Source organism: Brassica napus, chromosome A7 (assembly GCF_020379485.1).
Source record: "Brassica napus cultivar Da-Ae chromosome A7, Da-Ae, whole genome shotgun sequence".
NCBI lineage: Eukaryota > Viridiplantae > Streptophyta > Magnoliopsida > Brassicales > Brassicaceae > Brassica > Brassica napus.
The window spans coordinates 5,001-20,003 of NC_063440.1; the positions used below are offsets into that span (position 1 = coordinate 5,001).

At 38.5% G+C, this 15,003-nt stretch overlaps 4 protein-coding genes and 1 pseudogene across 5 annotated transcripts in view; 4 read left to right on the forward strand and 1 right to left on the reverse strand.

Moving 5' to 3' along the window:
- The window catches only part of LOC125576433, a 2,883-nt pseudogene extending 2,658 nt beyond the window's left edge, over positions 1-225 (reverse strand).
- The window catches only part of LOC111213206 (B3 domain-containing protein REM7-like), a 2,548-nt gene extending 135 nt beyond the window's left edge, over positions 1-2,413 (forward strand). The window contains exons 1-2 of the mRNA XM_048737360.1: positions 1-813; positions 900-2,413. The exon at positions 1-813 is cut by the window's left edge and continues 135 nt beyond it. Of these exons, the coding sequence (XP_048593317.1) occupies positions 751-813; positions 900-1,400 (564 nt within the window). The 5' untranslated portion in view covers positions 1-750 and the 3' untranslated portion in view covers positions 1,401-2,413. The remainder of the gene's footprint in view (positions 814-899) is intronic.
- Positions 2,414-8,986: 6,573 nt separating this feature from the next.
- LOC111213204 (secretory carrier-associated membrane protein 1) lies at positions 8,987-11,488 on the forward strand. Of its 2 annotated transcripts, none has more exons than XM_022714889.2 (12): positions 8,987-9,155; positions 9,550-9,633; positions 9,690-9,752; positions 9,841-9,874; positions 9,966-10,088; positions 10,176-10,238; positions 10,317-10,410; positions 10,600-10,645; positions 10,748-10,815; positions 10,903-10,951; positions 11,025-11,090; positions 11,215-11,488. In XM_022714889.2, the coding sequence occupies exons 1-12, from the start codon at positions 9,102-9,104 to the stop codon at positions 11,299-11,301; spliced, it is 831 nt and encodes a 276-aa protein (XP_022570610.1). In that variant the 5' UTR covers positions 8,987-9,101; the 3' UTR covers positions 11,302-11,488. The 2 variants fall into 2 exon arrangements, with proteins under 2 accessions (XP_022570610.1, XP_022570611.1); XM_022714890.2 differs by having other exon boundaries at positions 9,030-9,140.
- A 168-nt stretch (positions 11,489-11,656) lies between these two features.
- On the forward strand, positions 11,657-12,391 carry LOC111213203. The gene has a single exon (XM_022714888.2). It carries the CDS (start codon positions 11,975-11,977, stop codon positions 12,179-12,181), a length of 207 nt encoding a protein of 68 aa, XP_022570609.1. The 5' UTR covers positions 11,657-11,974; the 3' UTR covers positions 12,182-12,391.
- Positions 12,392-12,868: 477 nt separating this feature from the next.
- LOC111213205 lies at positions 12,869-13,487 on the forward strand. Its single transcript, XM_022714891.2, has one exon. It carries the CDS (start codon positions 12,869-12,871, stop codon positions 13,460-13,462), a length of 594 nt encoding a protein of 197 aa, XP_022570612.2. The 3' UTR covers positions 13,463-13,487.
- Positions 13,488-15,003: the final 1,516 nt, after the last annotated feature.

Below are 15,003 nucleotides of genomic sequence, written 5' to 3' on the forward strand. Positions count from 1 at the left end.
CCAACGAACTTAGAGCATGTGCAACGGTAATAATCAAGCAATCCTTAACATAAATCCTTAATGTTTTTTTATTAAAGAAATATTAAAAGAGGAGAGGAAAGTTAAGGATGATCCTTAATTAAAGATTAAAAATCGAAGTCCTTATCTTGTTGGCACATATTGATTGGTCCGTTTTTTGTGTTGACTCTGGTAAGGCGAGTTCGAAAACACGCGAACCGTTCTCATTTTTTCAGAAACCCGAAAAAAAAAACAGAGCAGAAGGCGAGGCGATAGAGAGACGACAGAGAGGCCAATTGCGATCTCGATCCGTGAAGGTAAAATTCGATCTTAATCTATTTTTTTTTTATTCTCGCGTTTATGCATGTTGATTTCATCTCGTTTTAGGGTTCGATTGAGGTGTTTTATAAAATCTAGGGTTTGAAATCGGATTGGGGATTTTTTCGATTTAGGGTTTTCGTATTGGTTTGATTTTTTTTGCATTTTCACATCGGTTCTTTGTTGTTATCGACTGGATTAGAGAGGTTCTGGTGTGAGTTCACAATCGATTTATGGTTTTGGTTCGTGATATCAAAATTAATTTTTTTTAATAAGAAACGCGACTGGATTAGAGAGGTTTTGGTGTGAGTTCACAATCGATTTATGGTTTCGATTGTGGGGATCAAATAGATTTTGGGTTCAAAATGGAAATGGGGTTTTCGTCTGCTGGGAAACTCATTGTTGATATTGTTTACATTCGTTTCTTGTTTGCAGATGGCGATTCCACATGAACCTCATTTCTTTAAGCCTCTGCTTCCTGGTTTCCACAGTGGCGTCGTAAGAACCTCACTCTCTCTATTTGTTTACATTCGTTTCTTGATTAGATGTATTTCTTGTTTGATTAACTTCGCATTTTCTTGCAGACGATACCACTTGCCTTCTTCTCAAAGCACATAGAAGGGAAGACGAACCAGAAAACATGGAAACTAAGATCGGACGCTTCAGATCAAACTTGGGAAGTGATACTAGAAGGCAGGACACTCACCGGAGGTTGGAAAGATTTCACCACAGCACACGACCTTCAAATCGGTGACCTTGTCATCTTCAAACACGAAGGAGACATGGTGTTTCATGTGACTCCTTTTGGTCCTAGCTGTTGTGAGATTCAGTATACACATCCTCACATCATCAAGGAAGAAGCCGACTCCGGTGATGCTGATGACAATGAGATTAGTAAGTTTCAATCAAAGTTCATCGTTTTGGTCCTACCTGTTGTGAGATGTTTTGACGTGGAAATTGCTTCTTTTATTTCAGGAGGAACAATGGCAATGTCTTCTTTCTCATACGACTTCTGTTTTTTGGCTGAGGTCACTGCTTCAAATCTAAAAGCTGACAAACTTGTGAGTCATTTTTCATACGTATAAACTAGATTTAGTTAGTCAATTTTGATTCCTAAAAACTATATTATGTGTTTGCAGTATCTTCCTAAGCGAGCTACTAGTTCTACTGCTTTGAACAAACAATGCCAAGAGATGATACTAGTGAACAAAGAGGGAAACTCATGGACTGCGAGTTTGCGATTTAGCGAATCAGACGGCATGTATTACATCACAAGGGGCTGGAGAAAGTTCTGTCGTGATAACAGATGCGACATAGGAGACTTATTTGTCTTCAATCTGGTTGGAGATGGGAAAACTACTCCCTTGTTGTGTGTATGCCCGGAAAGTAAAGAGTGTTCTCAACTACTGAGCAAACACTTGAGCAGAAAGCGTTGTGAATCTTCTCCATTGCCTTGCTTGAGACGTCTTTAACTTGCTTGTTCTTTCTTTGCTTCTAGTTTAACTTGCTTTTTTGGTTTTGTTCTGTAGGTGATATTGCTTCAAGCTCACGGGTGAATTAGAAGAATGGTCAAGTAGTCTTGCGTCTCTTTAGCTTGCGTCTCTTTAGCTATGTATCTCGGACTTGTTAAGAGCTTCTATCCTCTTGTTTTCCTTGCTACAATGTACTTGTATGATCATTTCAGTTTAGACTCAAGTTCTTGTGTTTCTCTACTCTCTACTCATTTCAGTTTAGACTCAAGTACTTATAAGTTTAAATCTTTGTACTCTACTCTTGTAAGTTTAAATCTGTTTAGCTAACTACAATCTTGCTTCTCTTCATTCTCTTCTCTTTTATGTTATACAAGTAAGAAGATAACTTGTACAAGTAAGAACATAACAAAATCAAGCTAAGAAGATAACAAAAGTTGTACAAGTAAGAAACATAATTTATTTACAAAATGAGAAATTATATACAACACTTATTTGATTTGATTCAAAATATTTGTATGTTTACATTTTCTTTTCTAATAAATGTAAATTTTTAATTTCTTGTTTTAAATTTTAAATTTCTAAGATAAAAAAAAAACACACTAAGGATTCCATATTGGATAACACCATTGGACCTATAATTCTGATAAGAGTCCTTAACTATTGAAAAAAAAAAAACAAAAATACTATTATATTGCTAAGGACTCCAATGGTGGGTAACACCATTGGAGATGCTCTTATGTACGTACGTGTTGATGAAAGTTGCGTTGGCAGAAGAAACAATTCCAAGTTCGAGTCCAGTCTTGTATTAACATAAACCGTCCATTTTTTTTTACAATACTATCTTCACCGTACACGTGTAAGGAGTTGCTGGAAAAGTATTCCTTTATGTTACAATTTACAACCCTGTAGAGCTGATGCTTACAGTTTTAGTGAGACCATCTCCAATGTATTTTGCTATTTTCACCTCTAAAATAGAGGAACTCTATAATAGAGATGAGATATGCTCCAATGTATTTCTCTAAAATAGCAATCTCTAAATATAGAGTAAAAAATAGAGGAATACTATTTCTTCTTCTATAAATAGAGGAAAAAATAGAGATCTCTATTATAGAGGAAGAAATAGAGGTGGATTGGAGCAATTTCACCTCTAAATGCTATTATTGAGGAAAGTTTCAAATATATTGAAGCTAAGTACGATAGGATAGGCATAAGAGTCACCTAAGACCATCTCCAATGTATTTCTCTATTTTTACCTCTAAAATAGAGGAACTCTATAATAGAGGTGGGTTTTACTCCAATGTATTTCTCTAAAATAGAGATCTCTACATATAGAGCAAAATATAGAGGAATGCTATTTCTTCCTCTATAAATAGAGGAGAAAATAGCAATCTCTATTTTAGAGGCAAAAATAGAGATGGGTTGGAGTAGTTTTGCCTCTAAATGCTATTATAGAGGTAGAAATAGAGGTGGGTTGGAGATGCTCTAAGAAGGTGAAGATCACGAGCTGATTCTTGATAAGGGTGAGAAAAAAGGGTAAATTTGGTTAACTGCCACAATGCGACTTTGATCTTCATCGCTCTGAAAAAGAAGACAAAAGAAACCCTGCAATGACGCTGCGAAATAAGGTGGCGGCGAGTCTATAGATGGAGATGGAAACGTGTGCACCAAAGATAGGTTCAGACAAAGTTGTGTATATTCTGATAATACTTTTTGGATATAAACACTGATAATCTAAAGTAATAAGAAAAAAAAATTTTGGAGTTGTATGAAATACAAGGCTGTCACACACTGTATATTTACGTATAAAGAAAAAGCTTTCTTCTCTTGTTGAGGATTTATCGGATCCCTGCAAGCTTCAGATGTAGAGATCAAATCGCAAGTCTAACGCATCAAATCGATCAAGAGCTACCCATGTAAGAGCTATCCATGTAGCGCATCTCATTGTCAGACTTCTCCTTCCATGAACTAAACCAAACATGTCTCAACTCAAATTTCATCTGCATCATATGGTTATCGGTGGCCTTCCTCTTTTGACTATTTCTGGTATAAACCATGACCTGGTTAACGGCAGTCTTCAAGAGCTATCCACAAATGATATCATAGCACTTCTCTACACATCTATATTTGGCAGTGTGGTTAGCTACGATGTTTACTTCTACAGCGCTACTAAAGGTTCTATTTTGATGCCTTCTTGTTATAGTATCCATGCTTTATGCTTCAGATATCTGATGGCTTTTATGATGTTTCTTACTGCAGGAAGCCTGACTAAAACTCAGATCACTTGATCTTTTTGACACCAATGTTTGCATCAATCTTTGGGTAAGTCCACATGGTTCTTTCTTATCACAAGATTCTGTAGTCTTTGGGTAGTATTCTGTTATGATTGGTTCTGAAACAGGTATCTGCACCTTGATGAGACTTTCTCCTCGTTGCAACTAGGCGGAGCAGCCGTCACTTTGGTCGCTATACCTTCCAAGAGGCTCGGGTAACTCCCTCTCGATAGAATGTTTTTCTGATGCAGCTTGGCAGGAGAGCAATGGTAATAGCAGGCTGGGCTGGACTTTCCAAAAGCAATTAAATCTACACTACTAGCTGCAGCAAATGCAGGCTACCATGATCTAGAAGTCTTCTCGGATTGCAAAAGCCTTGTCACCTTGATCAACTCAAATGCTTCATCGGTGGCTCTGAAAAGTCTCCTCTACGACATCTCGGTGTTGAGTCGAAATTTTTCCTCTATCTTCTTTACCTTTATTCCTCGTGTGAACAATGTAGTTACTGATGGTTCGTCCAAGACTTCAGTACCATAGCGGCTCCATTGACCGAAGTCATCAAAAAGAATGTTGGGTTCAAATGGGAACAAGCTCAAGAAGAAGCTTTCCAAATCCTTAAAGGGAAGTTGACTAACGCCCCTTTACTTGTTCTTCCTGACTTTTCTAAAACGTTTGAGATCGAATGTGATGCATCGGGTGTTGGTATTGGTTCAGTTTTGATGCAGGATAGGAAGCCCATTGCTTATTTCAGTGAGAAGCTTAGTGGCGCCACACTCAACTACCCAACTTATGATCAAGAGCTGTATGCCCTGGTGAGAGCCCTTCAAACGTGGCAACACTATCTTTGGCCTAAGGAATTCATTATCCACACGGATCATCAGTCCCTGAAACACCTTAAGGGCCAACAGAAGCTGAATAAGAGGCATGCCCGCTGGGTTGAATTCATTAAGACATTTCCTTATGTCATCAAATACAAGCAAGGTAAGGAAAACGTTGTGGCTGATGCTTTGTCCCGAAGGTATACTCTTCTTTCAGCCCTCGAAACAAAACTTCTTGGTTTTGAATTTATCAAAGACTTGTATGCTTCTGATCCGGATTTTAAAGAAATTTTCAACAAGTGTTCCCGAGTGGCTTATGGCAAATACTATCGGATTTCTGGTTTTCTTTTCTATGATAACCGTTTGTGTGTGCCCCAATGTTCTTTGAGGGAGTTGTTTCTCAGGAAATCTCATGGAGGAGGTCTTATGGGACACTTTGGAATCAAGAAGACATACAAGGCCGTGTATGATCATTTCTATTGGCCTAGTTTGATGAAGGACGTTGAGAAAATTTGTGGCCGATGTGTGGTGTGCAAGAAGTCCAAAGCCAAAGCATCCAATCACGGTTTGTACTCGGCCTTACCCATTCCTTCTCATCCTTGGATTGATATTTCTATGGATTTTGTTCTTGGTTTACCTAGAACTAAGAATGGACGAGACTCTATCTTTGTGGTTGTAGATAGATTTTTGAAAATGGCTCACTTTATTCCTTGCCATAAAACTGATGATGCTGTACAAGTTGCTGATCTGTTCTTTAGGGAAATTGTGAGATTGCATGGAATGCCTAAGACCATTGTTTCTGATCGTGATGCTACGTTTCTTAGTTATTTTTGGAAAACTTTGTGGTCTAAGTTAGGAACGAGATTGATGTTTTCCACAACTTGTCATCCGCAAACTGATGGTCAAACTGAAGTTGTTAATCGAACTTTGTCTGCTTTGCTTAGATCTTTGGTCAAGAAAAATCTTAAGTCTTGGAAAGATTGCTTGCCTCATGTTGAGTTTGCTTATAATCATGCTATGCATTCAGCTACAAAGTTCTCTCCTTTTGAAGTTGTTTATGGTTTAACCCCTTATCTCCACTTGATCTTTTACCTTTGCCGTTGAGTGAAAGAGTTAGTACAGATGGTAAAAGAAGGGCGGACACTATCAAGAAACTTCATGAATAAGTTCGAGTCAACATTGAAACAAAAATCGAGGGTTACAAAAGATATGCCAACAAGAAGCGAAAGGAGTTGGTTTTCAACGAAGGTGACTTGGTTTGGGTTCATTTGAGGAAGGAACGATTTCCGGAAGAAAGGAAGTCCAAACTGATGCCTAGATTCGGACTTCTCTCTTCTTGCCCGTTTGGAACGTACCGACCGTATTGACGAACTGATCGATCCATTTGATCAGTTCATGCACTTTTATCATCCGAATCTCTCTAAGGCACTGATTCTTCATCTTTCAGAAGACTTAGGACGATTATGGTCGAAGATGGTTCAGGAGACGGACAAGTCGGAACAGACGGACCGGCCCGCGACCGTCCTACTCCTTGCCGCGGTTCAACCAGCCGAACACAAGCCAGCCGAATGGTCACTTTGACCAGTCCACAAATTGAAGACTCTTTCTTCTTTGTCTTTCAAAATTCTAGTCAAATGTCTTTAATTTTATTTGTCTTTCAAACTCTAGTCAAGTATCCCATTTGTCTCCTACTTGTACTATAAATAAGTGTTTCATTTAATTAATAAAATCAAATCATTTTGGATTAAGTTTCTGAGTTTATAATATATCCGAGCAATTCACTTCTCAACTAGTTGGTCTTGTGAGTCATATCAAGCAACCAGTTCAAGATCTTCCTTGGCGGACTTGTGAGTCATATCAAGCGCCATTGAAGCCGGGAATATCAAGGGAACATCCGCAACCCTTGTGCGACCTAAGGATCCATCAGTTCTCCTTTCCGGAGTTCATATCCTAAACGAATCCAGTCGAGGGCAATCCGATCTTAGGATCCTTCAAGGACCATATGGATCAGTACTGGGTTCGGTTTGTACAACCAGCTCGGGCTTCATAGACTACCACGAGAACACAAGAACACAAGAATTTCATCTTGTGTATGAATCATGTTTGACATAATCAACGGTGATTTTTGTGTTCCTCTCTGAAACATAAAAACACAAAGCTATTAATGAATCTTGTATCTTGTATTTTATAAGGTTGTTATAAATTTTAAAGGTGTCATAAATACCTGACAGAAATTTTTACTACAAGCAATAAGCAAATCATTAGTAATTAACACTTATCCTGTGTCTGAACCATATTTGACACAATCATTGGTGATATTTGTGATTTCCTCTGAAACATAAAAAAATAAAGCTAAATATAGAATCATTTACAAGGCCTTATAAATATAAGAGTTGTAATAAATACCTCAAGCGGATTACTATTTCCAACAATAGGCAAATCATGATTAATTAAAACTTCACCCCGTGACTGGATCATATTTGACATAATCATTGGTGATAATTGAGCTCTTCTCTGAAACATTAAAAAAAAAAACATAAAAGCTAATAGTTAAAATATATGTGGTAATGATCCTCCAAAATGTACAATTATTATTATAAAGTCTTATAAATGTAAAAGTTGTAATAGATACTGCTATGGCATACTTCTTCAAGCAATGAGCAAATCATTACTACTACATACTACTTTATAAAATAACTGATAACTCTAATAAACAAACAAGTTAGCAAAAGAGTTTCATGCAGTTACCTTAATGGTTACACATAGATGAAGGTCTCCATTCTCTTTAAGTTTACTCATATAAGATGTTACTTGACGATCATTCCTAATAAATGCTGGAGGAAGCTCTTTTGTACCAAAGTTTAATTTTGAAGGTGAAGCATAGCTAAGATTTACATTGTTTTTGTTGCCATCAATTCCAAAATCTTCTAAAACAGCCATAATCAAATCATTGTAGCTGATATCTTTATGAATCATACTAAGAGAGGATCCTCGTTGATCATCCACTATGAAATCCCAGCGAATTCCATTTATTAGTTTCCATTCTCCACATATAGAACATATTTCGATCATCATAACCTGATTATAAGAACACGGGGATTAGAGAAGGAATGATCAACAAGATATATCAAAAAGAAAAATACATAACACTATGTTCCTCATAGATAAAAATTTATAAGGTTTTATAAATCTGAGATTTGAAAACTTCATGAAAAAAACTTTGTCTCCTTCTCAGAAACCGATCGATTTTGAGAAACCAAGCAAAAATTACAAAAAAGAGACGAAAATCACTATCTATTATCCTCTGACCTTTGTTATGTTCGTGAAGAGAGATTGTTCTATTCGTTTGAGCTTGTAGTCTTCGCCAAATCTCGTCGGACGTCAACGTCGTCTGAATAATCAAATCTCGCCAGTGAAATCGCCGAAGTCGTCGAATCTTTCGCTGGAATCATCGAATCTCTCGCCGGAATCGTCGAATCTCTCATCGGAATCGTCAAATCTCTCGCCGGATTCGTCGATCAATTTGGGATTTTGAATTTGAAAATTCTTGTTGGAAAAGACATATGTTTATGTTTGATTAAATAATGGTATAATGGTACTTTAGCCATTAAAATTTCAATGGTAAAGTTGAAAAGTAGTATTATGGAAGTGGTATTAGTGGTAATTCCACTTTTTGGAAACATTGACACATTTAAAAATAACAAATTAAATATCTGATGTGTCAAAACACGACTAGAGGTTTTAAATCCTACGTGGATGCCTTCAATGACTTATAGTCTCAATTTTTATATAGTATATATTTGTTTAATGTCCAATTTTATCAATACATGATATACTAATTATAGTTTAATTCCACAATATTTAATAAAAACTGATCCGATCCATCGGAAAGAAATTATATAATAACAAGAAAAAACATTGTATATGTATAAATAAAATAATTAAATATATAAAATAATTGTCGATAATATATACAAATAAACTCTTGCGCATGTGTATATATTTGTTTTGTAAAATAGCTTAAGCAATAATGATGAGACAGTCGTGGTCTTTCTTCAGTAAAGTTGGTTATATATGGTTTAGTAAACCGGTTCGGGACCCTCTTACCGACGCGCCAAACACGTCCTTAAAACACTTAGAGAAGAAACTAAGAAGGAAACGCTTTTACCCTCTCTTCTTCTTCCAAATCGTCTCTGTAGATTGGATCTGCTGAGTAGGGTGGTGCAATGTCTCGCTACGAGTCTCCTTCCTTTGACGACGGCGAGGTTAATCCTTTTGCGGTAAATTGGTGATTCTGTCTCCTCATCTATATATAGGGATACTAAAAAGTTTTAGTCGTGTGGAATCGCAATGTTAGATCTACTCTTTGATTTCTTAGATACAAGTGTAAAAGTACACCATCTTTGATCGGAATCGTAATGTTAGTGATTACTCCAATTTCTGGGATCCAATTTTGGGGGTTTATTGCACAAGGATCATTAACAAAAAGAAGATATTATTATATCTTCTTGTTCAATGCGTTTTGGTTAAGAATTGATCTTATAATTGTGGAAGAGAATCTTCTTTACTCAGTTGCGTGCGTGCGTGATTGTCTTTTTTTCTTTTTCAGTTTTCCCCATATTCATACATCTCCCTTCTTCACCCTCTCTCTCTTTTCTTGTATTCGAATTTCAGAATCCTTCAACTGTTCCTGCTGCAACGTCACAGTATGACCGTGGTGGTGCCACAACTGACATCCCTCTAGACTCTGCTGGGAAGGTATTATGTATTTTCTAATTCCAGATTATATATATGCTCACAATAATCCCTGATAGGATCTGAAAGCTAAGGAGAAGGAACTCCAGGCCAAAGAATCTGAATTGAAGAGACGGGAGCAGGTAATCAACCAGTGATTGGATTTGGATTTGGATTTATCCATCACCTTGCCCAGAATGGTTTCAAGTAACGGCTTCTTTTGTGTTACAGGAACTCAAGCGGAAAGAGGATGCTATAGCACAGGGTATCATCGTTTCTCAGTTTTATCTATCTTTTTAGGAACCTGACATTTTGTTCCACGTGAACCGCTCATGTTGTCGTCTTCTTTTTGGTAGCCGGGATTGTGATAGAAGACAAAAACTGGCCACCGTTTTTCCCTCTCATCCACCATGACATCTCTAATGAGATACCCATCCATCTGCAGAGAATCCAATATGTTGCATTCACATCGTTGCTGGGTATGTGTTCTCATCATCTGCCATTGCCAAAGAGGTGTTTTTTTTTTCCTTGAATTCGTAGTAAAAGTATTTTCTACCTGTTGGCAGGTCTTGTGGTGTGCCTGTTATGGAACATTGTGGCAGTCACCACCGCGTGGATTAAGGGAGAAGGTTAGTCTTGGAACAGTTGAAAAGTTCCCAAGCAAATTGAGCTTGTATGATGCTGACTCGTTTTTCTTTTGGGTGTAGGTCCAACGATATGGTTTCTAGCTATTATCTATTTCATATCAGGGGTTCCTGGAGCATATGTTATGTGGTATCGACCTCTATATCGTGCCATGAGGTAATATGGCGTATCCAATCCACTTAAGATTATTCTTTTAGGATGCTGTACTCTATCTGCTGCTGTGTGTGTGTGTTCCTTCATTTACAAAGAGAAAAGAGAGAGGAAAAAAACTACCAGATAGCACGTTAGTAAAGAGTAAATGGTAATGGATAGCAACCTTTAAAAACTTGCATTGGTTGTGTGCAGGACTGATAGTGCTCTGAAGTTTGGGTGGTTTTTCTTCACTTATCTGGTGAGTTTTTCATTCGATTTAGTGATATTTTCTTGGTTAGTTCTGACACATCCAAAGGAGGAAGAGGAAATGATAGTAAAAAGACTTGAAATGAAAATGCAGTTTCACATAGGGTTTTGTGTATTCGCCGCGGTGGCTCCTCCAATCATCTTCAAGGGGAAATCGCTGACGTAAGTAGCTAATTAGTTTCTAAACACATAGGAAAGAAAGAGGTAACAGTAAGCTGAAGTGGAACTATGATTGGTTGTGTTGTGCAGGGGAATATTGCCGGCGATTGACGTGTTGAGCGGGAATATATTGGTTGGGGTAAGTTGAAAGCATTAGATTGCCAATATCTTTAAAACTGATGTGGTTGACTACTTTTGAGTTTCGGTGGCAGATTTTCTATTTCATTGGGTTTGGATTCTTCTGCCTGGAGTCACTCGTGAGCATCTGGGTTATTCAGGTTCCCTCCATCCCTCCCAAACCAATCAATTAATTATGTTTGGTTCTTTCTTTTTGGATAAGTAAAATGCAAAAACAAAAGAAGGAAGGAAGAAGTAACTAAAGTTGTTTGTATGTGGGAACAGCAAGTGTACATGTACTTCAGGGGGAGCGGTAAAGCAGCAGAGATGAAGCAGGAGGCAACAAGACGAGCAATGATGGCAGCTCTCTGACTACACACCTTTGAGTCTTAACCCTGAAGATAACATACAAACAGATCCTTTCCTTTTTCAATCTTTTTTTTTAACTTTATTTAACTAAGTGTAACCAAAACTTTTGATTTCTTTTTTAACCGTATTCTGATTACTTTATTTAAAGAACCCCAAAATGCTAAGTTCATAAATACGCAATGTTTGGATATATCCTCCAATGGGTAGGTAACCTTACAACGATAAAGTTATCGTATCATTTCGGTGCAAAATAATAAATGTGAAAATGAGAAAAGTCAATGGGTATAGCCGTATAGGTAATTGGGGACATGGGCTTTCTCTGTCTCTGGTGTTGTGTTAAATAGTCAGGCAGTTGAGACTAAGAGTGTGGTAAGCAGAAGAAGGAGATGACGAATAGATGATATAATGTTGCACAAGTGTTGGTTATAAATTATTCAATGCATGTTTTGAAATGTGGGAAATAAAAAAGAGTCAGCGAGAGTAAGGGAAGTCAGCGAGACAAGTGTATTTGTATGTGACAGAAAGCGATGGAGTCCAAGTGGTTGAGCAAACTCGCAAAAATGCTCTATTTAAGACACTTACCCTTCCCCTTCAACTTGAAGATAACACACAAACATTTATTCATCTAAATATCTGTGGAGAGAGAGAGAGAGAGGAAAAAGAGAAGAAGAATAGGATGGCCATCTTCTGTTTCCTTGTAGACCAGAGGAAGCAGGTCCGGGGGAGGAAGCCGGCCGCCGGTTTATGCTCAAGATGCGGAGGAGGAGCAGTGGTGGCTGACATGAAAACCTCTACTAGATTCTGTGGGGTCCCGTTTTACCGCAAAGCTTGGAAGGCCATCGTCTGTCCTTTATGTGGCGCCGTGCTCAAGTCGTACCACTAATGAGCGATGATTTATGAACAACCAAGTCCAACGTCTTCTTGACTTCTTCATCTTGTTTTCTGTTTTTTTTGTTTGTTTTAAATTCAAATTTGTTTGTCTTAACGAATCAAGCTACTTGCAATTGTATGTAGCTTGTTTGCCCAGTACTCTAGAGACCCTTATTGTTGTTATTCAGCTCTTTTCTGACTAATATTCTATTAAAGATTTCGAGATGGATGACATATGCATTATGGTCTTTCTTGTCCTAAACTGAATACTGAAGCAAAAGAGTCTGGTAAGAAAAGTTAATAGAAGAATAATAGGTTGGTTACACTCTTGTCCTCCACCCTAGCTCACGAGGAGGGGTCATCATCTTCTTCTCCCTTGAAGAACGCTGTCTTCGCTATGGTCAAGACTGCTCTTCACACAATCAACCTCGAGTTGCATTCTGGATCCCATCCTCGGCTTGGAGTGGTCGACCACATATGCTTTCACCCTTTGTCTCAAACCTCCTCCATTGACCAAGTTTCTGCCGTTGCCACTTCCTTGGCAATGGATATCGGCTCCATTCTCAGAGGTTAGTGCTTGCTTTGATAGAGGATCTCAGTTGTAGAAATTTTTCAAATGTAAAAAGAAAGCTATCAAGCTAAATAAGAGCAGCACCTTGTATGTTGCAGTTGTTTTGTAATTTTTTTTATCATTGCTGATATGTTGCCATGTGGGAAGAACCTTGGTGCAGTTCCTACATATCTATACGGAGCAGCACAAGAGGAGCAGTGCACGCTGGATTCCATAAGAAGGAAGCTGGGGTACTTCAAGACCAACAGGGAGGGACATGAATGGGCAGGTGGGTTGGAGCTGGAGGTGGTGCCTATGAAGCCAGACGCAGGGCCACTAGAGGTCAGCAAAGCCAAACGGGTTGTAGCGGTTGGGGCGTGCGGGTGGGTCAGTAACTACAACGTGCCAGTCATGTCAACTGATCTCAAGCCAGTGAGGAGAATGGCGAGGAAGGTGAGCGAGAGAGGAGGGGTCTTGGCTTCGGTGCAGAAAATGGCTCTGGTGCACGGGGCAGGGGTCATAGAGGTCGCCTGTAACTTGCTGAATCCAAGCCATGTCGGAGGAGATGATGTTCAAGGACTGATCGAGGGGCTTGGTAGAGAGGAAGGTCTGCTTTTGGGAAAAGGGTATTACACTGACTATACAGCCGACCAGATCACTCAACGATACAAGGACTCATCAAAAATTCATATCATACATAAGTTGTTTGTGTTCAAAACTTTTAAAGTTTTTTTTTTGTGTTAAAAAATTAGTGTCACTGGGTTTCTAATACATGGCCTTTTTAAGTAGCTTGACAAACTTGACCATAAAGTCAAAAAACAATATGATGTTGTCATTCCCACGTCCATCATATATCTTTTTTTTGTGCGGTTGTGTGTGTTTTCTGTATTGTTATTATCATGACTCTAAACTGAAATGAGCGGAGATTAAAATAATTGAAAGGATAGAATATGAGATTAGTTCATATGGTAAGATGCAAAAATATCAAATCCCATCATTGGTGTTTTGTCTCAAAACGATGATTGTGCGAGGGATGCCCTGCCCTTTTCCTTATAGTTCTTAAAGCTGATCTCTTGCGATTTATACCTTTTGTGTGTTTCCACACTTGCTCAAGTGTATAGCAAATTGGCAATGCATGCAAGTCATCGAACAACTGGGTTAATAGATATCTAAAGTTACATGTGGCCTTGGGACGATGCAGTAGTAGCAGTAGTAGTTGAGATCTCTGTCATTCAAATTCGTATCTATAAGTTGTGGTGTATATCATCATTTTATGAGTTTTGAAAAGGAAAATACAAATATAACAATTTTCTCAATATAAAAAGACTTTCTCTCCCAGACCCGATTCCCGAGGCTCAGCAGCAAAAGCTCTTGCTGAGTAACAATCGCTTTAGGGATTAAGGTGAATTTTCTTCATGGGGTTCTTCATCTTGCTGAGCTTGACTCGCCTCTTATAGGCTTTATCTCTATGTTTCTTAATGTGTTTTACTTTCGTTGTACCGTCGAACATGCTCTGGAATCTTCTGTTTCAGTTGTAAACTTTCATGCTCCTTGAGCTTTTAATATAAGTTGGTGTTAATAATTAATTGCAAGGTTGGTTTTCTCTCTCCTGCGATTTCTCTCCCAGACACGATAATAGAGAAAAGTCCTTAACCACCTGCCACTAGTTGACTCTCCCAATTACCTCGCGTGTATTTCCTTTCTGCTCCCGTTTATCCTCTGTTATTCTCTGCAAATTTCAAAAAGTCTCCCCTTTCTAGATATAACCATCGGTCCATAGCCAGTCTCATCAACCAAAATTTTTTCTGACCGGAGCTTCACCGGGTTCAGCCCCCGACGGCGTCGGCGGGTCAGCCCGCCAGGGCACCACCTCTGAGCCTGTTTCTTGTTCCTCCGTCACTCTACAAGATATGTCGAGCTTCATGGTGAAAGAGATAATAGATCTAATGGGAACTTTGGTTGATATAACCTCTTTCCTCCTTTGCTAGAAGAATCTCGGAACTTTGGTTGATATAACCTCTCTCCTTCCTTACGACAACTTTAAGGAGCATTTATCAGCATCACATTGATTACAAACGGTTACCTACCTTAAGAGGCTTTAAGAGGGTGAGACTGGTGGCCGCTGAATAACCTCGTATAAATTGATTGGTGATAGTACAAGGTTTGTAGAAAGCTAGATCTCTGCTTTCGAAAGAATGGCGAGAAGATACAGTCAAGCTGAAAAAGGAAAATGGCAGGCTCCCCCTGAGCTCCCAGCGAAGAGACCTCCGGTGCGTATTCCGGCC